At 43.2% G+C, this 24,796-nt stretch overlaps 1 protein-coding gene and 1 non-coding gene across 2 annotated transcripts in view; both read right to left on the reverse strand.

The window, feature by feature from the left end:
* The window catches only part of osbpl1a (oxysterol binding protein-like 1A), a 76,577-nt gene that overhangs the window by 44,928 nt on the left and 6,853 nt on the right, over positions 1-24,796 (reverse strand). Inside the window, exons 3-15 of the mRNA XM_042331694.1 lie at positions 23,749-23,834; positions 23,175-23,249; positions 22,049-22,160; positions 19,982-20,067; positions 17,773-17,917; positions 15,883-15,950; positions 13,862-13,906; positions 12,749-12,822; positions 12,583-12,646; positions 11,511-11,612; positions 8,799-8,921; positions 4,327-4,408; positions 749-809 (exon numbers count right to left, since the gene is read on the reverse strand). Of these exons, the coding sequence (XP_042187628.1) occupies positions 749-809; positions 4,327-4,408; positions 8,799-8,921; positions 11,511-11,612; positions 12,583-12,646; positions 12,749-12,822; positions 13,862-13,906; positions 15,883-15,950; positions 17,773-17,917; positions 19,982-20,067; positions 22,049-22,160; positions 23,175-23,249; positions 23,749-23,834 (1,123 nt within the window). The remainder of the gene's footprint in view (positions 1-748; positions 810-4,326; positions 4,409-8,798; positions 8,922-11,510; positions 11,613-12,582; positions 12,647-12,748; positions 12,823-13,861; positions 13,907-15,882; positions 15,951-17,772; positions 17,918-19,981; positions 20,068-22,048; positions 22,161-23,174; positions 23,250-23,748; positions 23,835-24,796) is intronic.
* trnal-caa lies at positions 20,838-20,909 on the reverse strand. Its single transcript has one exon. It is a non-coding gene; the product is annotated as a tRNA-Leu (tRNA).

The raw sequence follows: 24,796 nt of genomic DNA on the forward strand, positions 1-24,796 counted from the left end.
CCCTAACCTCTGGGCCTCCCTCCAAGTCTCATGCAGGATAACAAAAGTACATCCCATTGACCACAGAGAGCTCTGCTCTGATGCAAGTTTGCTTCACACTATTGATGATGAGGTTTTCCTGGTGGAGCATTTAAAACCACAATATTTATTTTTCAGTTTAACAGACTCATCGTGAGATTGACAATAGGTCACCCTTTAAAACGATCTTGTTAGTAAATAGAAATAGCACCGGGAGCTAAGAACAAACAAACAAAAGAAGATACCTCTGTGACCTTCTAACACCCTACCAATCCACCTGCTCCCTCTGCAGGCACTGGTCTAGTTCATGTTCCCTGCTCTGTCCACCCCATCATCAGTGGTCGGGCTTTCAGCCTTTCTGCCCCACTCTCTGGAAATCTGCCCCAGAGTCACTTCATCATACCTCGCCTCTTTCATATCAAGATCTACCTCCTTGCTCACACCTTCAGTCATCTCCCTTGACCCCACCCCTCCCGAATCCAAACCCCAGAGCTCAGGTAGAAAACCCCGAATGAACTATGGCTTGGGACATCCTCCCGAAGTGAAAGATGCGATATAAATGCTATTTATTGTTGTTATTTCCTTAATCGTGTATATTAAGAACTTTTCAAGCAGCTCAAAGGCGCCGAAAGAAAGGCAGGTGATAAGCCATTATGTGAAAGTAATTCAGAGCGTTTTCCTGCAGGCGTTGTTATGTGAAATCTAATTTTGGCATCTCGTTAAAATTTACCACTCTGAATCTGTTACTTTTCCAGGAAGGTAGGAAGGCACATCTTCTGCAGAACTGTTTGCTAGCAAAAATCCACAGGAGTTTTAGAACACAGCCAGCTGGCAGAGTAAAACTTGTTACTTTCACACAAAGTAAAATCGTGCCCAGGTAATGCTTACAATGTGGCCTGCTTCTTCCCGGAAACTAGTTAATGCCTCCTCCACACTCCATCAAGATAAGTTTTCATCTCAGCCTTACGCTGAACCAGCTACTTCCTTCGCTCAGCGAGCGCTATTCTGCTTCAAGTCCCCTACTTTATCTGGAACTACATCCCAAAGTCTCTCTGATTCGCTTCCTCCCCCTCCCTTCTGTTCATTCAAAGTGGAGTCCTGTAGCGCATTGGTTAGAGCACTCGCCTTGCAAGCTATTTGTGGGACGCTGCTGCGCACAATTGGCTGCCACTTTTCCCCCACGAAATATGCAGTCAATCACTTTACAGTATATTCTGTGATGCACTTTGAGACATTTCAAAGACACGATAAGACGCTATACAAATGTAATTTTGTATAGTATTGTAGTATTGTAAGACACTACATCAAATGCAAGGATTGTTATTATTATAATAAAGTACCTACAAAACACAAAATACTGCAGATGCTGCAAATCTGAAAAGAAAGAGAAAGGAAAGCGAGGAAGATCTGACAAAGGTTTATGGACCTGAAACGTTGACTCACTTTCTTTTCTTCATAGATGTTGCCTGACCTGCTGAGTGTTCCCAGCGATTTCTGTTTTTGTTTTCAGAATAAAGTACCTCTTTGACTACACTGTCTCCCCCACAAAATCCCCGTAGATCCCCTCCCCCAACTTCGGTAACCATCCAGCTTTGTTGAGCTGCTTTGAGACATGCTCCTGAAGTGAAAGAGCTGTATAAATGAAAATTGTATTGTATTTCTCCTAAGCAGCAGTGGTTCTCTCTCCCTTACACCAACACAATCGCCAATGAGAAGGGAGGGGGAGAATGTAAGTCATAATATGAATCTTCTCAGCTGGGAAATAAATGGTGTATGTATCCAGGAAATAGAAAAATAATTAGTTTTCTTTTAAATAAAATTAAAATTGCTCAAAAGAGGCATGAAAAAAAACTCCAAAACAATTTTCAAATATAGACCTTCAATTACAAAAAGGGTTCATTCAATTACATTAAGAACTAATACAATTAAGGGAGTCAAGACCAATGCTGTGCATGTCAGATGACGTTCCATCTGCCTGCTCAAGTGGATGTAAAAGATCCAATAGTGCTTTTCGAAAAGAGAAGGGAGTTTCTCCTGGTGTCCTAGCAAACAATCCCCCAAAGAAAATTGGTCATTCACTTCATAGCTGTTTTTGGGACACTGCTGTACACAACTGGCTGCCACATTTCGTCCATAAAATATAAAGTCAATCCACTTTACAGTACGTCCTGTGAAGTGCTTTGAGATGTCTCAACAACGTGATAAGGCACTATATCAAATGCAATGATTAAAATAATACTTGCATTTGATATAGTGCCTTATCATGTTATAGAGACGTCCCAAAGCACTTCACAGAATATACTGTAACGTGTATAATGATTATTATTATTACACTGATATTCGTCACAGGGTACTAAATTGCATTAACATTCATTACAGAGTAATAATGTATACTGGGATTGATTACCAAGGCTTCTAAAAGATGATTGAATCTGTTCTCATGTCTACATGTGCTGATGAAGCAAGCTGTTTGTAGCCGAAGTGTAGTGCAAGGTTTTCAACTTGAGATTAATCGAGTAGTTAGGTTTATCCTTCTCAGTACTAAGAAGCATCACTATCCCCATGGATTAAGGTTTTGAGGTTAGTTCCTGAGGCTGTTTATAGAACAGCTAATAACTAATTTTAAAAAATCAGAACCTACACGCATCGGATAACCTACTGACAAGCACATCCAAATATTTCACAACTCAATTGTATATTTCCTAAATATGGGAAAAATGTGGGTTAAACACAGCAACAAGTTCACGCACAACATTATCCCACAAACAGCCATAGAATATGTGACCAATTTTATTTGGAGGATTTGTTGGCCAGGACACAGGGAGAAACTTTCTACTTTTTTCGCATAGCACCATGTGATGTTTAATGTTCACCTGAACAGCTCTTAGGAACTCAGCATTAATGTCATGCGCACCTGATGCCTTGGCATTAACAAAGTGCCGCAGTGCAGATTGGATTGGAAGGAGGTTGACTTGGTACCTTATAGCGGCTTAATTGTTAAGCACTCCGAAACACTACCCGAGGTGACGGGTGCTATATAAATGCAAATTGTTATCACGTCGTCAAGACACTTTGCAAGGAGGTTCATGAGATTTTGCAGCTGTAGTGACTGTGTGTATTTTGTAGGCCAATGCTGGTGCCTATTTGTGCAACAACAACAACAACAACAAGATTCCATTTATAAAGCGCCTTTCACGTCAGGAGGACGTCCCAAGGCGCTGCACAGTTGGGTCATGACCCGAGCAGGGGGGAAATGGTCAGGGTGAGGGGAGGGAAGGGAGGGAGCGAGGAGGGGGAATGGTCAGGGTAAGGGGAGGGAAGGGAGCGAGCGAGGAGGGGGAAGAGAGTCGAGAGGGGAGCTGAAGGCTCGGTCAAAGAGAAGAGCAAAGCAGAGCAAAGTCCGACAAACAGCCATGAAGTGAACAACCAATTTATCCAAGGGATTGTTGGATCCTTCTCTTTATGAATGGTGCCATAGCATCTTCCAACATTCTCCAGGACGGGACTTCAGTTAAACATCTTATCCGAAAGACGGCATCTCCGACAATGCAGCTCATCCCCAGTATTGCATTGGAATATGATTATTCATTTAAAGAGTTTCTGGTACTTGATAGATTTACGTTCCTACCTTTTGATATGCATACAACAACAACAAGAATACGTATTGCATATGTAAGGTTTTGATAGGGTAGATATCGGGAAGATTTTTCCACTTGTGGGGGAGACCAAAACCAAAGGCCATCAATATAAAATAGTCACAAATAGATCAAATAGGGAAATTTCTTCACACAGAGATCAGTGGCAATTTGGAACATGAGGAGTTGTTGAGGGAAATAGCATAGATGTAGTTAAGGGGAAGCTAGATAGGAACATGAGGGAGAAGGGAATAGGTTATGCTTGAAGGCTTAGTTGAGGAAGGGCAGGAGGAGATTCATGTGGAGCATAAACACCGGCATAGACTAGTTGGGCCGAATGGCCTGTTTCTGTGCTGTATATTCTAATGTATTCATGTATTTGAAAATAAAGCTAGTGGCAAATAAACTATGCTACCTTGTAAATCCAAGCCTTTATCCAGAAATGCTTCATGGATGCTGCTCTATGAAAAGATAACCTTCTTCGAAGGTACATATGTAATAATAATAATGCATTTAATATAGCACCTGATCATGCCTTCGAGAAGTCTCAAAGTGTTTCACAGAATATACTGTAATGTGAATTGACTGTATAGTTGTGGGCTATATGAAATTTTCCAGTATTAGAAGGGAGTTGCAATGAGTATTCATTCACGGTTTACAGTGGTATCATTACCTTTTGCAACCTCAGAGTCTTCCACCATGGTCAATAAGGCAGAAACTTCCTTCTCCAGCTTCTGCTGGCAGGCTTGTACAGTCTGAATACATAGGGAAGATGACAGTAAACAATGGGTGTTAAAAGAATACAAGCTAACGTACAGGGAAACCTTTATTTTGGTTAGGTACATTAATAATAATGCTACATTATTCTAAACAAAAGCAAATTCTTTCCCCCCACTAAAACTCTCTGCTTTCTTTATTTGGCTGCTATAATACATACAGCTGATACACATCAGCCTCTGTGTATCGAGTGGCATTAGAATGTATTTGCAGTGTTAACATTCCCCGCTCTTCCTCCCCCACCACAAAGCATTTGATTGAAAATGAAACCTCAGTCAACTTTACAGCAAATTGGTCTCATCATGTGACTAATTTGAAACATTCTGGTCTTGGTTCATGAATGCCCACGAAATGCAAAATCCTCTTCTCTACATTGTAAGAAACACTCAGGGTTTGTCAAGCAGCGAAGCGTTGGGAAAGTCTGGCATTTTTTCTGGATGCCAAGCGAGGGAGAAGGGAGTGGGAGAGAGTCAAAGAGATAATAATAATAATCATCATCCTTGTATTTGATATAGCGCCTTATCACATCTCAAGACGTCTCAAAGCGCTTCACAGAGTATACCGTAAAGTGTATTGATCGTATATTTTGTGAGGTAAACACAGCAACCAGTTGTGCATAGCAGTGTCCCACAAACAGTTGTGGATTGAGTGACCAAATTATTATTTTTTAAAACTTTTTTTTAAAGAAATTATTACTGCTGGAATGCGATCCACCAATTGACTAACAACTGGGTTCCCACTTACTGCTAGGTAAACAGACTTTTGCGGAGTAAGGAAACTTGCCTAAGGTTTCACCCTGCCCAGGAATGAAACCCAGGTCCTTTTGCTTTTGAGGCAAGTCCTCTAACCAATACGCCACAGGACAGATGGGAGTTTAATGTTGACAGCTCACACCATCGAGTTACTCTTGACTCTTGGATTAGGATACTGAAGCACAGGAGTTGGTCTTGCTTCTAGTATGGCACGTTACAGGTCCACTGTAGCAAATGTTCCAACCAAAGAGAACTTAGGCAAATAGTGTTCATCTGAATGGCATCTCAATGAAAGGCAAGACAAACAGCATGCCAGTGATGACCTTTGTTGGCCTAGTCGGGAATGCACTGGAAATAGAAGGCACCATTATTGCAACCTTGGGTTGCATTCAAATTCCTTCAATCTGCTCTATGTTTCCCTTCCCACATTGTAAAATCTACAGTGTTAGATTCTACATCCGCATCCATAGCCCTGCTATAATGATTCATTGAATCCTAGCTGTTTTTTTACCCTGTTAAATGCTGCCTTTGGTATTCAAAAGTGACCTGAGGGAGGATAATTCTCATAACATAATATTTGCCGACAGCATCAAGTTGCATGGCCTCAAGACCCACATACGGGACATGGAAACATTTTCAAAGCGATCTGGGCAAATGAAGTAGATGGGCTGAGCAATTAACTTTTATTTGAAAAAGAAAGGCGATATAGTTTGGTACAGTAAACTTGAAATGAGCTCATACAATAAGCAGTGTGATGTCTCCCTGGCTCAGAAGTAGCTGTCTTGCCTATGAGTCAAAATATCGTGGGTTCAAACCCCAAGTCGGGACTCTTAGAGTTCACGCAGTATAGTCTGGCACTCCAATGCGATGCTGGGGAAGTGCTGCATTGTTGGAAATGACGTGCTTCGGATGAGACATTAATTCAAAGTCCTGCCTGTCTGTTCAAGTGGACGTTAAAGATCCTACGCACTATTTAAAAAGAGAAGAGACTTTCTCCTGATGTCCTGGCCAACAAGCCCCCAAATGAAAATTGGTCACTCATTTCATAACTGTTTGTGGGACACTGCTATGTGCCGATTAGCTACAGCTTTGCCTACAAATATGCAGTCACTACACTTTATAATGCCCAAGGAAGTAATAAGTTGCTGGATCGTATGCAAGGATTATTGTACTAAGCCGAGCAAAGGAAAAAAAAAGTGCTGTTGACGGATCTGCCCATTTAATCCTGTGGCGAGTTGGGTTAATTGTATGCCAGAGCTTTAGCAATAGAGAGCTGTTGTTCGCTTCACTCTTATTATTGCTCAGAATTTACAGGACATGACTCACAGGTGACCACAGAGGTGCGAGATTGTATCAACAGCAGCACCGCAGCGTGGTGCGATTAGAGGTTAAACCCTCCAGGCCACTGCTCTTACTGCAATAAATCAGCCTGAATTAATCATTGTCTGACCACGGGAAATCATTTAGCATTGCATGCCATCATGATTTGTATATTATTTGATGTCACAATACTTTAAACAAAGAGCATGGTCGTGTCGCTGTTAAAATATTGTGGGAATTAGACCACGCCTTTTGTTGCATAGATATCAGTGCTCTACAAATGCAAAAACGTGGTTAAATTTGTTACTGAAGGCTTTCTTATCGTTCACCCATAAAACCCACAGCATATCCTCTGAAGCATTTTGAGACAACAACAAAATTACATTTGTACAGCGTCTTTCACGTCGGGAGGACGTCCCAAGGTGCTAGACAGTTAGAGTTTCGGATTCTGCTTATTATTCTAAGATGCAATTTTACATCCCTTAAATTGAGGTTAAGTCTTTTACCTTAGTTTCAAGGTGACACAGTTAAGCACTTGCTCCAATTCAAGGCATTAATTATTTTTTAAACTGCTGACAAAATAGGAAGAGCTCATAGGGCAGCATTCTTCGCACTGCAAGTAACTTTGTAAATGAAAATACATCTTCTACACAGAACTGTTACAGTAATCAATATCTCGGCAGTGCTAGATATGTGTTAATTGGACATCTTGTCAGAGCGTTTAATGAGTTTTTAAAAGAATGCTGTTAAATGCACTAAAAAAATGCATCACTTCAAATAAACAACTTTCTGCATTAGTCCATTAAAAATTATAATAGCAAAAATTATTTTCTTCCCCCAGTCAGCTATATCAAATGCAAAGATTTATTATTATTTAATGATGGCGTTGTTTGTAGACGTAGCTGGCAGCCAATTTGCTTCACAGCAATGTTAAAACAAACAGCCATGAAGGAGCTCCTCCAGCACTGTGTTGGAGTGTCACCTTAGACCAGTGGTGGCCAAACTGTGACCCGTGTGCCAGAAGTAGATTGAGGGCCGCCAAGCCAAGCTCCCCACCCACCTCCCCCACCCCCATAACCTATGCTGTGAATCAAGAAGTATTCAATCAAAAATATTTTATGTATTTTATTGGCCGACCATAAAGGCTGGCCACCACTGGCATAGACGAGGCGAGTTCAACCTGTGGTTTTAATCCGATTCTGGCTCAGAGATATGTATGATACCAATTGAACCTGCCTTTTTGGGTTTTAAGCAAGAGCTGTCAGAAATGTTGCACAAGGATAACTGGCTTCACCTACAAAATATAGTCTGTGAAGTGATCCGAGACCCCTCAAAGACATGATAGGGCTCTATATCAAATGCAAGGATTATTATTATTATTATTGTGGCAGTCAAGCGTTCGTAGCGACATCGGTTTTTGATCTTTCGATGTCGGCTCTTCCTATCATATGAAGCAGAATTCACCAAGTATTGGCTTGTTCATCCGCTGATAGGGGAATGTGAGCTGGGGTTAGACCATCATGAGACAGGTTAGTTTTACCCTAATGATGATGTGTTGGTTGTAATAGTAATCCTCTGATATTATTAAAAATATCGAAACACATATGATCAAATTTAGAATCTTTTTACTGACTAGGCTTACATTCAAAAACATCAATGATACTTTAGTAATGTCTTGTCTTACAGACTGAAGTATTCATATTTTTATAAACAGGTTTAAAGAAGTCTCCCATCTCTGTTTAATCCTGCACATATCTGCTCACACCGTTCAAAGATTAATCACTGAAAAAGTTCCACCTCTTCTCCCATCTAAGTCTTGGGACAAATGGCAGAGTTACTTCAATCTGTGAAATAACTAACAGAGATGCATCTGTTCGCAGCTCATGCAAGTCTGCTCGCCGTGTATAAAATAATAATCATTCTACGCTTGTGAAATTGTATTAGCAACTGCTAAGCAACCAGTACCTCCCTTTGCTCAGCGAGCACTAGCTTGCTTCATTTCCCCTGCCTTAGCCTTCCTAACCCATCAGGTGGGCTTTCAGCCATTCTGCCTCCGCTCTCTGAAACACCATCTTGGAGTCCGTCCAACTCCCTCCATCCTTCCTTTCACCTGGTCAAGGCCCGCCTCAACATGCAACTCTCCGACCATGTTTTTGGTTATCTTTCAACTCCCTACCTTCCTCGGCTCCCACCTCCAGCTCAGGTGTCCATCCAGCCAAGTGTCAAGCACTTTGAGATGTCCTTCCGCCATGAATGGTGCTGTACAAATTGTGTTGTAAATGATATTGTACTGTACCTGAAATGAGTCCTGCAAAATCCCAACAGGCACCAAATCCTCATCATCGTCATCAGTAAACTGGTCCTGGGAGCAGTAATGAGTACTGTAAGCAGAATGCTCTTCTATGGCTTTCAACCATTTCTAGAGTATGAGGAAAAAGCAAAAACAAGGAGGTGAACAACACAATAAGTAAAACCACAGACAAATATACAATGCAACAACAAAGACAACTGTATTTATATCTAGCCCTTTGCATGAGGTAGTGTCTCCGAGCGCTTTAAGTGCCTGGCCAAGTGCATTGCTTCACAAACTTCTGCTAAGCTGTTTCCATACGTTTCCAAACACATGGAAATAATGACCTGAACATGCCCATGGAACCAGTTTTGTTGCATTTCGATGGAAGATAGGAATGAGTACTTTGGAAGGATGAAAGCAAAATGGAATAAAGTGTCTTTTTTCATTCTAACCTCTACTGTGACTGTAATCTTATGTCAACCTTAAACTGAGCAGTTCAACAGTACAAGCATCAACCACACCTAACCTTCGCAGTTCAATTTCTGTGCAGCAACCAATACACTGGAAATAATAATAATCCTTGCATTTGATATAGTGCCTTATCACTGGCACATCTCAAAATGCTTCAGCTGTAAAGTGAATTGACTGTAAATTTTGTGGGTGAAAAGAATGGAAACTCTTTGAAGTGTTTCTCATCTGACTGTGGTTAACAGAAACACAAAATCCAAATAGTAAGCAAGTGGATCACTGATGATTTCTACGTGACAATGCTGTTCAAACAAAAGATAAGTGTCATTGGGGAATAACATTTTCCAACAGGGGGTGGGTGGGGGGAAGGAGGAATACAATATCCATTGAGGCATCTTGATCAAATAAGCTTCTGACATCTTTGCAGACATATCTTAGCATCTACCCTGATGCTCACAAATCACTTAAGTGTCACAACACAGCCACAGTGTTCACTACCCAGTGAGAAGGGTGTTAAATAGTAAATGCAAGTTGCTGTTGTTGCAGTAGTAAGTGTGCTTGCGGCTCCCTCTATTACTATTCACGTCTTCACATTTTGCCAACTAAAATTATGGGCTCTTTTCTGATCCATCGTTAAATCCCACCTTAGACACCGTTGAAGAGGTAGGTCTTAAGTGAAAAGCCTTCACTTTTCTGAAACAATGATGGAATCAAAAGAATACGGTGACGTCCTCTCTTAAGCACACGAGGAGGAGGCTATCCAGTGGTTTTACCTTGATGCGTTCAAATAATTTAAAATTTTCAAAATCTCTTCCAAGAACCACAGGCGAATTATCATTCCACCTCATTAAACCATCATCCCCTGTCCTCTACCCCATTTTCTCCTTTGTCTTCCTTGCCCTGTCTCCCCCCTCTATGTTAGTCCTTAAAAGCCTCTCCCTCTCGACATGCCCAGTTCTGATGAAAGGTCGTGTACCGGGAACGTTGACTCACTTTCCTTTCTTCATAGATGCTGCCTGACCTGCTGCGTGTTTCCAGTGACTTCTGTTTTTGTTTCAGATTTCCTGCATCAGCAGTATTTTGCGTTTAATTATTTTTCCCAACTGTGGCTATGAAGTGCAGTTTTGAATCTACTGCTGAATCTTTGAGGGCGGGCGTTTTTAATAGGTAGTGCCTACTTCATGTGGAAAATGCTTGTCCCTTGTCCCCTCCGCTCCACCATCAGCAGCCACACTTTCATCCACTGCTCCCTGAATCTTTGGAACTCTCTCCCCCTATTCCTCCGCCTTGCCCCCTCCTAATAATAATAATAATCCTTGCATTTGATATAGCGCTTTTCACGTCTTCTAGACTTCCCAAAGCACTTCACAGAATATATTGTCAAGTTAATTGACTGTATATATTTGTGGGCGAAACAAGGCAGCCAATTGCGCAGAGCAGTGTCCCACAAACAGTCATGGATTAAAATGACCAATTTATTATTATTATTTTTCTTGAAGGATTATTATTAGGTGTGTGGAGTAAGGAAATTTGCCCAAGGTTTCGGCTTGCCGGGAATCGAACCCAGGTCTCTCGCTTGTGAGGCCGAGTACTCTAACCACTGAGCTGCAGGATTCCTTCCCCTCTTTTAGATAACGACTAAAGAAGATCGAGTCCTCCACCCAGCCCACCTCACCATAGGTTGTCTGGTCTTCACCCTCTCTGACCCCACCATTTGGAACTCCATCCCCTTCGCCTTGCTCCCTCCCTTGCCTCCTTCAAGGCACGTTTCAAGACCCTCCTCTTTGACCGTACATTTGGGCCCCTCCTACCCCTACCCTCCATGATCCCAACCCCCTGCTCGGGTCCAAATCTTTGACCGTCCAGCGCCTTGGGACATCCTCACTATACAAATGCACTTTGTTGTTGAAGACCTTTCTCTTCGACCAGGCTGATGGAAACCTCCTTCCTGCCCCCAGCTCGACGTTAGGCTCCACCCCTGTTAAGTGCTTCGAGACACTGCCCCAAGTTGTTGTTGGAGGAAAACACATGCAAGGATTGCGAAGTTACCAACACATGCTTTCCAAGGCTTGCATTCCACAACCAGGGCACATAATGCCAAGAGGATAATTTGGCAGAAGTTTTAAACTTTGTGCGCCAACCTCTCGCAATAAAAACTTGCAGCATGACGGACATGGGTTGTGTTTTGCAACATTGCTTAAAAAGCCAATGTCAAAGTTCTCCCTCTTCAAATTTTTCAGCACTCACTTGTCTCGTCTGCTCTGGTTCATTTTTGGGATGCACTTTAAAGATGTGGTTACTGTCGTCGAAGTACTTGACTGAAAAGACGCTCCTGTCAGTCGTTTTCACCTTTGCAATGAAAGACAAAAAAAAATAAGATGCCAGAAATTTGCGTGCACATAAAATGTAGGTAGCACTTTATCCCCAAGGACTTCTGGTGTAATTATAGTAAGATCCATTCGGAGCCTTCATTGCCATGCTAACTGGTGTCACTGGGGACGTACCCAGTCATTCTTAGTAGACTAAGCGATACCAAACTCTGCATGCATTTTGGATTCAGCATAACAAATTAAGTCCCATCTCACCAGGTCACATAGTGTCAGGAGGATAATTTGCCAGAAGGTTTAAGCTTGTGTACATCAAAGATTCATGCTGCAACTTCATGCTCTGCCAATGTCAACCGCTCTGTGATGCTACCCTGCATGAGGGGTGCTATATAAATGCAAGTTCTTGTTGTTGTGATAAAAACCTGCAGTGCTTCTGGAAAAGCACCACCAAGAAGCAAAGAATAATAAGTCTTACGTTTGATGAGCCGATTTTCATGTTGGGAGGCTTTTCGAAGCATTTTACACATCCTGCTCACACAACATGGGTGGGCCTTTACACCTAAGTTTCACACAGCAATGTCTCACAGTAGTGCAATGCTTGGGGGCAGGGGAGTGGGTGGGGAGAATTGAAGTACTAGATTACTGGAAGTGTTGTCCTCCGCATGAGACGTTAAACTAAGGTCCCATTTGCCCCATTCAGGTGGATGTTAAAAGATCCTATGGTGCTACCCAAAAAGAGAGGGGAGTTTTTCCTTGGTATCCTGGCCAACAATTCCCCATTAAAATTGGTCATTCATTTAACGGCTGTTGGTGGTGCATTACGGTATGCAAATTGGCTGCCGTGTTCAAACACAAAATAGTCACTACACTTTACAGTGAATCCTGTGATGCACTTCGAGACGTCCTCCCGACATGAAAGACGTTGTGTCAAACTGTAAGAAATTCACTGGAGTCTTTCTCAAACCAATGCAATATTCAGAAAAATATCTTACCGTACAAATTGCTTGCGTTAAATGCTTGCAACCTTGGCGGTGAAGATCAGCCAGAGCGTCAGACCTTAGAAAACAGGGAGAGGAATTAGCAGCGTCCGTTAGTTAGCACAGGAACTTTGACATTCTTAATTAATGACCTAAAATAGCTACTCGTTTGGTCACTTACTGGTTCTGGAACCACGACAGAACCCCACGTTCTAAAACCACCCAATGCAAATTCAGTCCGAAGAATCGGGAACGCTGGAGAATAATTAAAGTCGAATTAAAAACGGCCATGAAGGCAATCACTCAAATCATTTTGTAGGTCACAGCAGCCAGCACGTTACTCAAACAGCGATTTGTAGAATACAATTAACATTTACACAGCGCCTTTCATGTCGGGAGGATGTCTCAATGCGCTCGACAATGCCAGTTAGGCACCCAAACTGGTGGTGAATACTGAAGGCTACATGGTTACAGGGGGGGAAAGGTGATCATGAGGTACAACCTCCCTTTCCCTCCTCAGTATAAGTAGTCAAAGTCAACGTGGTCGGTCTTGAAACAGACCCTGTACAAAGCGAAGGAGTGAAGGTATGAGTTGGAGGGACTCCGGGATGGAGTTCCAAAGAACAGGGTACAAAGGTCACCCGCTGATGTTGGGGCGAAAAGGGCGGGGGATGGGGGTGCAGGGGAAAACAGACATGAAGCTGGCTGGTGTTCGCCGAGCGAAGGCAGCAGATGAAATAGTAGGGTTAAAGGAGGTAGGACAGGGGTGAGATTGAGGAGAGATTTAAATTGTACATTTATAATACGCCTTGCATTTGATATAACACTTTTATCACCTCATTAAGACGTCTCAAAGCGCTTCACAGAATTTATTGCAAAACTGTATTCGTTGTTGTGATTTGAAGACAAGAACAAGTATCTTCAATTTGATCTGATTTGTTCAAAAGTTTGGGAAGCACGCTAGGAGTTTAAATAATTTTCTTGACTAGAAATGGGAGAAAATAGAAATTCTGACAAGAGCAGATGGGTGGTGTCTGGGTGGGGAGGGAAAAAGAGGGGAGAGAAGTTTTTTTTTAAATATCCAGAAAAACCCTCCCTCCCACCTTAATCCAGGACGGATTGTGGGCCACTGCTGTGAGCAATTGCCTGCCGCGTTTTGCCCACAAAATATACAGTCACCATGAAACGCTTTGAGACGCTTCAACACCGTGATACACTAACAAATGCAAGGAGTATTATGATTGTTGTTTACTGTATATTTAAATTGGCAAGCTTACATAAAAAAGTCAGTTACCTTGAAAAGAGGCCCTTCAAATCGTTGAACCACTTTATATGGTCCCTGGAGAGAAAAAAAATTAGCATCAGTTCCAGTTATTTGATCTGCATTAATTTAAAAACAGATTAAAAAAAACAATTCCAGAAGCAAGCCTGCTTATTAAAATAATTGCAGGGGGAACGTGGAACTTTATTTTTATTTTTTAATTATGCCAACACATAGAGTATATCCAGTAGAACAATGCAAAAGGTTACATGGGAAAGAGCATGGAATTGGGATTAGAGTGGTCAGATCCACTGAAAGCGCTGACACCTGAATAAAAAACAATGATGATTTGGTCACTCAATCCATGTTTGTTTGTGGAACACTGCTGTGTGGAAGTGAGAGGACCTGGGTTCAATTGCTGAACAACTTGCTGGACAGGACAACTTAGACAAGTTTCCTTACACACGCCTCTGTTTTCCTAGCAATAAATTATAATATTAATAATTACATTTGATATAGCGCTTATCACGTCTTCTAGATGTTTCAAAGCGCTTCACAGAATATACTGTAAAGTGAATTGACTGTATATTTGTGGGCGAACTGTGACAGTCAATTGAACACAGCAGCGTCCCACAAACAGTCGTTGATTGAAGAGACCAATTTATCAGGCGTGTGGAGTAAGCAAACTTGCCCAAGGTTTTGCCCTGCCAGGAATCAAACCCGGGTTTCTCACTTATGAGGCGAGTGTTCTAACCACTTAGTTACAGGACTCCATTGGAATTAAATTGGAACCTGGTTGTTAGTCTATTGGGGGATTGCTTTCCGGGGGTAATAATCCCTTCAGAAAATAATAACAAACTTTGGTCACTGAATCCGCGACTGTTTGTGGGACATGCACTTGGCCCACAAAATATACAATTAAGACGAGATCAAAAGCTTCACCCATTTTTTGGTTGATGAAACCTATTTTCTAGGCTCAGAAAAGTCCTCCTCAAGTCTGAATGTAATATTAACTCTATCTGAAGAGTGAAGGACCATGATCTTGGACAAGATTCATAGCTGGCGTACTATCAAATTCTGATTCAATCACCTCTCGTCAATCACACACATTCCCCTCCGCCCCCACCTCTGGAGAATTCTCCTTCAACCACTCCATCTAGCCCCCTCCACATCCGTCTTCAAGCCCTGCCTCATACCCTCCTTCCCCCTTCTCCTCCTTTCCTTGCCTGTTTGGCATCTAATCCGCTGTTATTCAGCTCTCTGAAACATTATTCAAAGTGAATGGCACTGTGTGTTGTTGATGGACAGGGAGCTGGTGGAAGCAGAGGGTGTTGTTTATTTCAAGAACAAATAAGATAAATTTCTGCAAGAAAATAATATCTCAGAATACAGTATAGTTTGGGACACAATATATCAAGCGACTACCAGGATGTTGGAAGGCGAACTAGATGGACCTTGGTCTTCTTTCTTTCACCTAGCAAATTCTTATGTTATTTCCAGTTATGTTTTTGTTAAGTTTATTTGTGGTCTTCTATTCAGCAACCCCCCACCCCGGTAAAAATATTCTTCAAATGAGTAATGCTGAAAGAAGCACTTAAAATATTAAAGGCGATATTGATTCCAAGAACTTTGAGACATCCTCTCAACCAGAATGGCAATATATCACTATTTTGAGTCCTGTAGCTCAGTGGTTAGAGCATTCACCTCGCAAGCGAGAGATCTGGGTTCGAGGGCAAACCTTGGGGCAAGTTTCCTTACTCCACACATTTCATAACAATCAACAAAAAAAAAATTGGTAACTTCAAACCACAACTGTTTGTGGGACACTGCTGTGTGGAATTGGCTGCTGCGTTTCACCCACAAATATAGTCAATTCACTCGACAGTATATTCTGTGAAACACTTTGAGATATCTAGAAGATGTGAAAAGCGCTATATCAAGTGCAAGGATTATTTATTATTATTATCAATGTAAAGTGTTGTGATATTGTATTCTGGGTCACATACCTTGACCTTCCTAAAAAGGACACAACAAAGAGAAAATTAGATACAAACCTTATTGGGCTTCCCATCAAGTATCTGTTTCATTTCTGTTCCTTGAGCCAGATCAAGTGCGGTTTGGTCTGTTGAATAAAATGAGACTGGATGAGGAATTCGAGCAACATCCATTGCTCCTTACATACAAGGTTGTAGAGTGAGAAATAACAGACTTGCATTTATACAGCACCCTTCACATAGGGTAACATCTCGGGAGCGCTTTACAAGGACGAGGTTGGACGTGCCGAGCAAGGGAGAGGTGACCGTAGGGGTGTCCAAGTGGCAGGATTTGAGGCAAGACTTAGAAAGACAGAGTGGTCAAGGGAGAGAGTTCAGAGGTTCCAAATACTTTGTTGAATGGATCAAACTGAACAAGTACTGCAATTCCACACGCCTCTGTTTACCTAGCAATAAGTAAGAACCTGGTTGTTAGTTGATTGGCAGATCACTTTCTGAGGGTAACAATCTCTCAAAAACAATTTATGTTATTGTTATAATCAGGAGTGTGAAGTCAATTCAGTCCTCATCCAACATTGATGTGGAAGGATAAGATATCCTATTTATTAAAACAATGAGCAGAATTGGTAAAAGCTTTTTGAGATGTAATAATAGATCTTGCATTTGAACAAGGGCTTTGTCATGTCAACATAACATCTCAAAGCTCTTCACAGGATTTTACTGTGAAGTGTAAACTACTTATAGCGGCTGCCAAATTGCACACTAAAAAATGCCGAAAATCCTTCCCTTTTCGAATTGCGCCATCGAATCCTTAACGTGGAGCTCTATAGGGTAGTGGTTAGAACCCGAGAGGACTTGGGTTCGATTCTCGGCTAAGGTGAAATGTTAGGCAAGTTTCCTTACTCCACACGCCTGTTTACCTAACAGTAAGTAGGAACACAGTTGTTAGTCGATTGTCGGATCGCTTTCTCGGGTTAGTAATCCCTCAAAAAAAAATTGGGTTACTCAATCCATGACTGTTTGTGCGACTCTGCTGTGCACAATTGGCTGCTGCATCTTGTCCACAAAATACAGTCAATTCACTTTACAACATATTCTGTGAAGCGCCTTGAGATGTTTCATCGACATGAAAAGGCGCTATCTCAAATGCAAGAATTATAGTTATAACTTCCACCTGGATAGAGCAGACAGGAACAAGAAAAATATGCTGCACAAGCTAACAACAAGTAGCAATGAAATTAAAATGCAGCGAGCTATGGAATACACTGCCACCTAGTGAAGAAAACGTTGATTCGGGAGGAACATTCAGAGCAGGAATTGAATCAACATTAATAATCCTTACGTTTGCCTTTCATGTCAAGGGGACTGGATATACCGTAAAGTGTAGTAACTGGATTCTTTTTTTTTTTAGAGTCATTAATCAATAGCTGAGTTATCAGGAATGTTGTAGGTTCAGATGCTAAAAAGCCTAAGATCATATCAGGTTCTGAAACAGAAAGGGCTAAATGACCACTCCATTCCGGTAGTGGAGCCCTGTGTGATCATCAGTACATTAGAGGCGTCCAGGAAATTGGAGGGTACAGCAAACATTAACCCCAAAAGAAAAGCCCCGAGAATGACAATGAAACAAAATCGCACGTATTTTAGTTTAACAACAACAACAACAAGATTCCATTTATTGAGCGCCTTTCACGTCGGGAGGACGTCCCAAGGCGCTGTACAGTTGGGTCAGGACCCGAGCAAGGGGGGAAATGGTCAGGGTGAGGGGAGGGAAGGGAGGGAGCGAGGAGGGGGTAGAGAGTCGAGGGGGGAGCTGAAGGCACGGTCAAAGTTCAGGTGTTTTTACAAAGCTGGTAAAGAGCAGATATATATATTTTTTTAAAGTACGGGTTCGCTCCGAGCAAGTGTTCCTCTCGATAACAGCAGGGCGGTCACTTTGTCACTACTCACTGTTCTTGTTCCTGATATTGCAGTCAGCGCCACATTTCAGAAGCTTCAGAGCGCACTGCTTTTGACCTCGATAAGCCGCGCAGTGTAACGGTGTATTTCCCAGCATGTCGGTGCAGTTGACGCTTGCAGGGCTCGGCCTGTTTAACTTCACAAAGAGTGACAATAAATGGAAGGAGCACGGGAACCTTTTACTGTAAGATCATAAGATAGGTCTGGATGAAGAAGGCCGTTGGGCCCATTTGGGAAACAGCTCTGGATTCCCAAGTAAAAGTAAATGCAGCACCTGTAAACAGCATTCGATACGGTCGACCACTCTATCCTCCTCCACCGCTTGTCCTCCCACCTCAACCTTCAAGGCCCTGTCCTTGAGTGGTTTAGGTCGTACCTCTCCCACCGTCTTCACTTTGTTTCCACTAACGGCTTCTCCTCCACCCCCCGCACTGTCTCGTGCGGTGTCCCTCAGGGCTCTGTCCTCGGTCCCCTCCTCTTCACCCTCTATATGCTCCCCCTCGGTGACATCATCCACAGACATGGGGTTAACTTCCACATGTATGCGGATGACACCCAACTCTACCTTTCCTCCTCTACCCTCAACTCCACGACCACCGATGTCCTGACAGCTGCCTGTCCGACATCGAGTCCTGGACGAGAGACAACTTTCTTCAGCTCAACGTGCGTAAAACTGAGGCCCTCCTGATTGGCTCACGTCAGCGCCTCCGCACCTCAGGCGCTGACAGCATCAGCATCCAAGGCTGCACTCTCCACCTCTCAAAGCCATCAGGAACCTCGGGGTTCTGTTCGACCCTGAGCTGTCCTTTCTTCCCCACATCTGCGCCACAACTGGCACCGCCTTCCATCACCTCCGAAACATCGCCAGACTACGGCACTACCTCACCCCTCACGCTGCTGAAACTCTGGTCCACGCCTTTATCACCTCAAGGCTGGACTATGGGAACTCTCTCCTCGCCGGCCTTCCCGGCACCTCCCTCCACAAGCTGCAGGTCATTCAGAACTCTGCAGCTCGTGTACTGTCCCGCACCAGGCTTCGGGAACACATCACTCCCACCCTCGCTCGCCTCCACTGGCTCCCCATCCCCCAGAGGATCGAATTCAAGATCCTCATCCTCACCTACAAGGCCATTCACGGCCTCGCTCCCTCCTACCTCTCCAACCTACTATCCCCCTACCTACCTGCCCGTACCCTCCGTTCCTCTGACTCTGGTCTGCTCCACACCCCCCGCCCCAACCGCCCTACCATCGGTGGCCGGGCTTTCAGCCTCTCAGCCCCAAGGCTCTGGAACTCCATCCCCCAGTGCCTTCGCCTTGCCTCCTCCCTTTCCTCCTTCAAGGCCGGTCTTTCTCTTCAACCATGCCTTCACCTCCCCTCTCGACTCTCTACCCCCTCCTCGCACCCTCCCTTCCCTCCCCTCACCCTGATCATTTCTCCCCTGCTCGGGTCCCGACCCAACTGTCCAGTGCCTTGGGACATCCTCCTGATGTGAAAGGCGCTCTATAAATGCAATCTTGTTGTTGTTGTTGCCAATAACAACAACAACAAATTTACATTTATGAGAGACTTTCATATCAGAACATCCCAGGGTGCCGCTGGACAGTCCATGGGTTGGGGATGAAAGATGACCAAAAACATGGTCCGAGGAAGGTGTTGAAATGGACCTTGGATGAGGTGAGGTAAAGCCCAAGCCATAAAGACTCCGGGTTGGAGTTCCAGGGAATGGGGCAGAAAGGCTGAAAGTCTGACAGTTGAAGGTGGAGTCAGTGGGGTGGATGATGTAAACCAGGCCCGTGCCTGCCGAGAGGAGTGAGCGGGTGGGATCATAAGGTTTGAAAAGGTCACAGAGGTAGGGATCTGGAGCCTGATCTACTGGGGGATGTTGAGCCAGTGGTGCCAGGCAAGGATGGGGGTGATAGACTTCACAGACCCTAGCATTGGAAAGGACACTCCATTTGAGAAACAGGTCTGCATCCCTTCTCTTTCGACCGTACCTTCAGTTGCCCTCCCACCTCGTGAAGGTGGGAAATGTTACAGAGGTGGGCAAAAGCCAAGCGGATTAGGGCGGATGTGAGGTTTAAAGGTCAGCTGGGAGTTGAAAAAGATAGTTTCTGCATTGGCTCCACAAGGTGGAGCACAGCGGTAAACAAACCCCTTTTGCTCATCATCAAGTGTTTGGTTAATTCCCTGCATGCTTACCAAGGCTGTGATTTCTGCTGTGTCACCCTCTCTTGCAGCAGTTAAGAGGAGTTCTTCTAATTTTCGCTGTTGCGTTGTTCCTGCAGCTATTTAAAAACAATTACAATAATATAAATGCATTTGATACAGCACCTTTCACGTCAGGAGGATATCTCAAAGCGCTTCGCAGGATATGTTGCAAAGTGCAGTGACTGTGTGTTTTGTAGATGAATCCAGCAGTCAATTTGCACATAACAGGGTCCCCAAAACAGTGATGAAGTGATTGCCCAATTTTATCTGGGAGATTGTTGGACAGGACATGTGGGGAAAACTCCCTCCCGTTTTCAGATAGTGCCGTGGGATCTTTAACGTCCACCCAAAAAGGAAAAATAGTTCCTTGCTTTAATGTTTCATCCAAAGGACAGCACCTCTCTCGAGCACAAAACTTTGAAGCGTTTGCAGAGTCTACGAGAGGCCAAAGTACTGATGTGGGACTTGAATTAACAGTTCACGCGCGAATGCTACTAAATGAGCTAGGTTGATACCCAATGGCATAATATAATAACATAATAATAATAATCCTTGCATTTGATATAGCGCTTTATCACATCTTCAAGACATCTCAAAGCGCTTCACAGAATATACTGTAAAGTGAATTGACTGTATATTTTGTGGGCGAAATGAGGCAGACAATTGCACACAGCAGTGTCCCACAAACGCTGATTGAGTGACCAAATTATTATTTAATTTATTGCTTTTTTTTTAAAAAAGGGATTATTACCCCAGAAAAGTGATCCACCAATGGACTAACAACTGGGTTCCTATTTTACTGCTAGGTAAACAGAGGCGTGTGGTGTAAGGAAACTTGACTAACGTTTTGCCCTGCTGGGAATCGAACCCAGGTCTCTCGTTTTTGAGGTAAGTGCTCTAACCACTAAGCTACAGGACTACAGTCCTGTAGCTCAGTGGTTAGAGCACTCGCTTTGCAAGCGAGAGACCTGAGTTCATTTCCAGGCAGAGGGCGAAACCTTGGGCAAGTTTCCTTACTCCACACAGAGCCTAATAATAATCCCTCCAAAACCAAAAACAATAAATAAATTGGTCATTTTCAATCTACGACTGTTTGTGGGACATTGCTGTGCGCAATTGGCTGCCGCGTTCGCCCACAAATATACAGTCAATTCACTTTACAGTGTGTTCTGTGAAGCGCTTTGGGACGTCCTCTCGACGTGAAAAGCGCTATATCAAATGCAAGGATTATTATTATTATTATTATTATTATTACAGGATATGTTTGCCTTTGACAAACTATGAGTTTCATAATGTTGAATTTTATTACCCCTTGAATAAATTTACATCTCAATAGATAGACTATGTTCATCAAATCATGTCAATGGCCTCCATCCACTCAAATTACAAGATTGGTTCTTTGGATGGTTCTTCAGCCCATCTGATCTCATCCATCCTGAATACCAAGCCTAGTTGGCAGCCCAGTGGGTTAGAAGGTCGTGGGTTGAAGCTCATTGACAGGACTTGAGTTCAGTCTAGGCCAGTGGTGGCCAACCCATGGCCTAAGGGCCAAGAGTGGCTGATGGGGACTGATAAAGTGGCCAGTCAAATGTTCACACCAGTTTAGGTAAGTGTGCCAATATTTTGTTTCAATATTTTGTTTCCAGTAATAATAATAATCCTTGCATTTGATATTGCACCTTATCACTTTGAGAGACGTCTCAAAGCGCTTCATAGAATAGATTGTAAAACGATTTGACTGTGTATTTTGTGGGTGCACGGCAGTGTCTCACAAACAGTCGTGGATTGAGTGATCCAATTTTTTTTTGAGAGACTACTCCCCCGGAAAGCGATCCTCCAATCGACTAACAAACCGGTTCTCACTTACATTATTACAGTACTGAATAGCGATATTTATGTTGTGACCATAAATTAAGAAATATTCTAATCAAGAAAAATATATTTGGTTGGCCGACCAAAAAAGGTTGGCCACCACTGCTCTAGGCTGAGATGATTATTTTTTCTCCCTGACCCGAAACAGGCACTGACATCCACCTCAGTGATCATTCTGCTCACTACCTTTAAGCATGCACCGAATCTCTGCATCCTGTGTGACAGCCTGTGCCGTTTGTCCATCCCCGTTTATAACTGCAGCATCGGCATCACACTGCAAGAGCAGCATAACCAGCTCCTACAAAATAGTACAAGGAGCGAGGTCAGTGTGAGAGGCAGCGAGGCCTTCGGGAGTGCATGGCGAGAGTAGCAACCTTTCACCTCTGGAGAGCATCTCAAAAAGCTTCACACAATATACCGTGAAGCGCAGAGACTACTTTGTAGGCGAACGTGGCTGCCAGTTTGCGCACAGTAATGTCCCACAAGTAGCTGTGAAGTGAATTTTATTCAATCTCAATTCAAGCTCAATTTTATCTAGGGGTTTGTCGGGTTATCGAATTCTGGAGAGGATTAGGCTCAGGTTGACAAGAGCCAAAGCTTGAGGACCCCAGAGTATGTGATGAGGTACTGCTAGTTTAATCAGCTAAAACCACAAAGCTTCTCTTTAAAGAGCACTGTCTGGCAAGCTTCTCGCTACTTGTCCTGATTGGAATACCCTAGTCATTAGAGCTTTGGCTTGCCAGGTTAACAGGAGCTGAATGGGAAGATTCCCTGTCCCAACTGTGTATGAACCATCTCTGATCTGCCACAATGAAACACTCCGTGTTTGAAGATCTTCCGACAGCTATTGTAATAAATATGTGGAAAGATTTACAACTTGCCTGATCTTATATCATTCCACCATTTATATCAGACATACCTCAGCATTGGTCATCTTTCACCTCCCCACCATCACCCTCCCTTGGTTCTCACCCCAGCTCAAGTACGCATCAGTTGCTGAACTTTCAGCCACTTAGCCCCAAAACTCTGGTACACTCTTCCTCAATCCCTTCGCCTTGCCCCCTCCATCCCCATCTTCACGTCGCACAATGAAGACCTTCCTCTTCGACCGTGCTTACGATCAACTCCCCCTCCCACCAGCTCAGCATTGCACTCCGCCACAGTCTAGTGCTCTGGAACCCTGAGAGGTGCCATATAAATGCAAATTGTTGTTGTCAAGCACTTTGAGACATCCTCCCAATGTGAAAGGCGCTGTACAACTGCAATATTGTATTGTATTGTTAAGGTGCTATAGCAGACGCATCCGCCTCACCTTTCGTCCTGTGAAGGCTGCGCGATGCAGTGGAGTGTCTCCCACATCGTTCGCTACGTTCACATCCACACCCGCCTGCCAGCAAAACAAAAACAGAACACAAACCGTAAGAAATTCAGCCGCACGATTCTCTGTATGGTCAGCGCCCACCTGAAGAAAGGACTTTTGAAATAAGCGAGGTATTCAAATCATTGCAGCAGCTATGAGCACAACCCCTGAACACCTTTATTAACGTGCTAACTCGGCAATTTCACCGAGACTTCGTTGTGGGCAAACAGGCTGCCCCGTTTCCCGAAAAAACACACAGTCGCTGCTCTGCTGTGAAGCGCTTTGAGACGTGCTCCCGACGTGAAAGGCACCATACTAAATTCAGGAATCATTATTACAACAGCCTTTATTAATAATAATAATTCTTGCATTTGATTATAGGCCTTATCATGTCTTTGAGACGTCTCAAGGCGCTTCGCAGAATATACTATACAGTGAATCGACTGTATATTTTGTGGGTGAAATGCCTGCAAAAGATACACAAAATACATGTCCACAAAATTTAACGATCAAAGATGCAACTTACCTTTAAGAGTTCCTCCACTACATGTTTATGACCAAAATAACAAGCTAGATGGAGGGGAGTCCAACCCAGGTTAGACTTGCTTCTGCCTAGAACAGAACAGATGATAAACTAAACCAGTGGTGTAGAAATGTATTCTGGTCATAAAGGCTACTTAAAAAAAAACACTTGAGTTCAAGTTAAGACACCAGCCTTCTCATTCCCTGATATCGCAACCCACACTCCAATTTGTGAATAATAATAATCATCCTTGCATTTGATATAGTACCTCATCACGTCTTCGAGATGTCTCAAAGCGCTTCGCAGAATGTACTGTACAGTGAATTGACTGTATATTTTGTGAACTACAACAACAGTTTTACACTGATCCAGTGCCTTTCATGTCAGGAGGACACCTCAAAACTCTTCATAGAGTCAAGTGGAAGCTTGAGCTGCAGGTGACGGAGCTCGGGGAGATTCAGGAAGATGAGGGGGGGAGAAAGGTGATCAATAGCAAGGTCTTAAAGTGGGCTTTAAAGGTGGCAATTTGGAGAGACTTCAACATGGAGTTCCAGAGAGCGGGAGCCAAATGGCTGAAAGCATTGATAGCAGGACAGGTGAGGGACATAAAGCAGGCCAGTCAGTGGTCAATGAGCCGAGGGTGTGGTAGATGCTGCGGATGGATTTAAAAGTGAGGACAAGTATCTTGAATTAAAGCCTTTGGATTGCAAGGAAAATCTCCAAAACTTAGCTGCTCAAACTCCCACCATTCAGCAGAAAATAAATGCTTCAAGTATTATTGGTTATTACCTTTCCCCATTGACCCAACCTAAAGTTTTGAAGGAAATACAAGAAACAAATTGCACAAGCCAAATCAATTGCTTCCTTTAATAATAAATAATAATCCTTGCATTTGATATGGTGCCTTATCACGTCTTTGAGACGTCTCAAAGTGTTTCACAGAATATACTGTAAAGTGAATTGACTGTATATTTTGTGGCGAAACACAGCAGCCAATTGCACACAGCAGTGTCCCACAAGCAGTCATGGATTGAAGTGACCAATTTATTAT

Source organism: Callorhinchus milii, unplaced genomic scaffold, assembly GCF_018977255.1.
Source record: "Callorhinchus milii isolate IMCB2004 unplaced genomic scaffold, IMCB_Cmil_1.0 Scaffold2, whole genome shotgun sequence".
NCBI lineage: Eukaryota > Metazoa > Chordata > Chondrichthyes > Chimaeriformes > Callorhinchidae > Callorhinchus > Callorhinchus milii.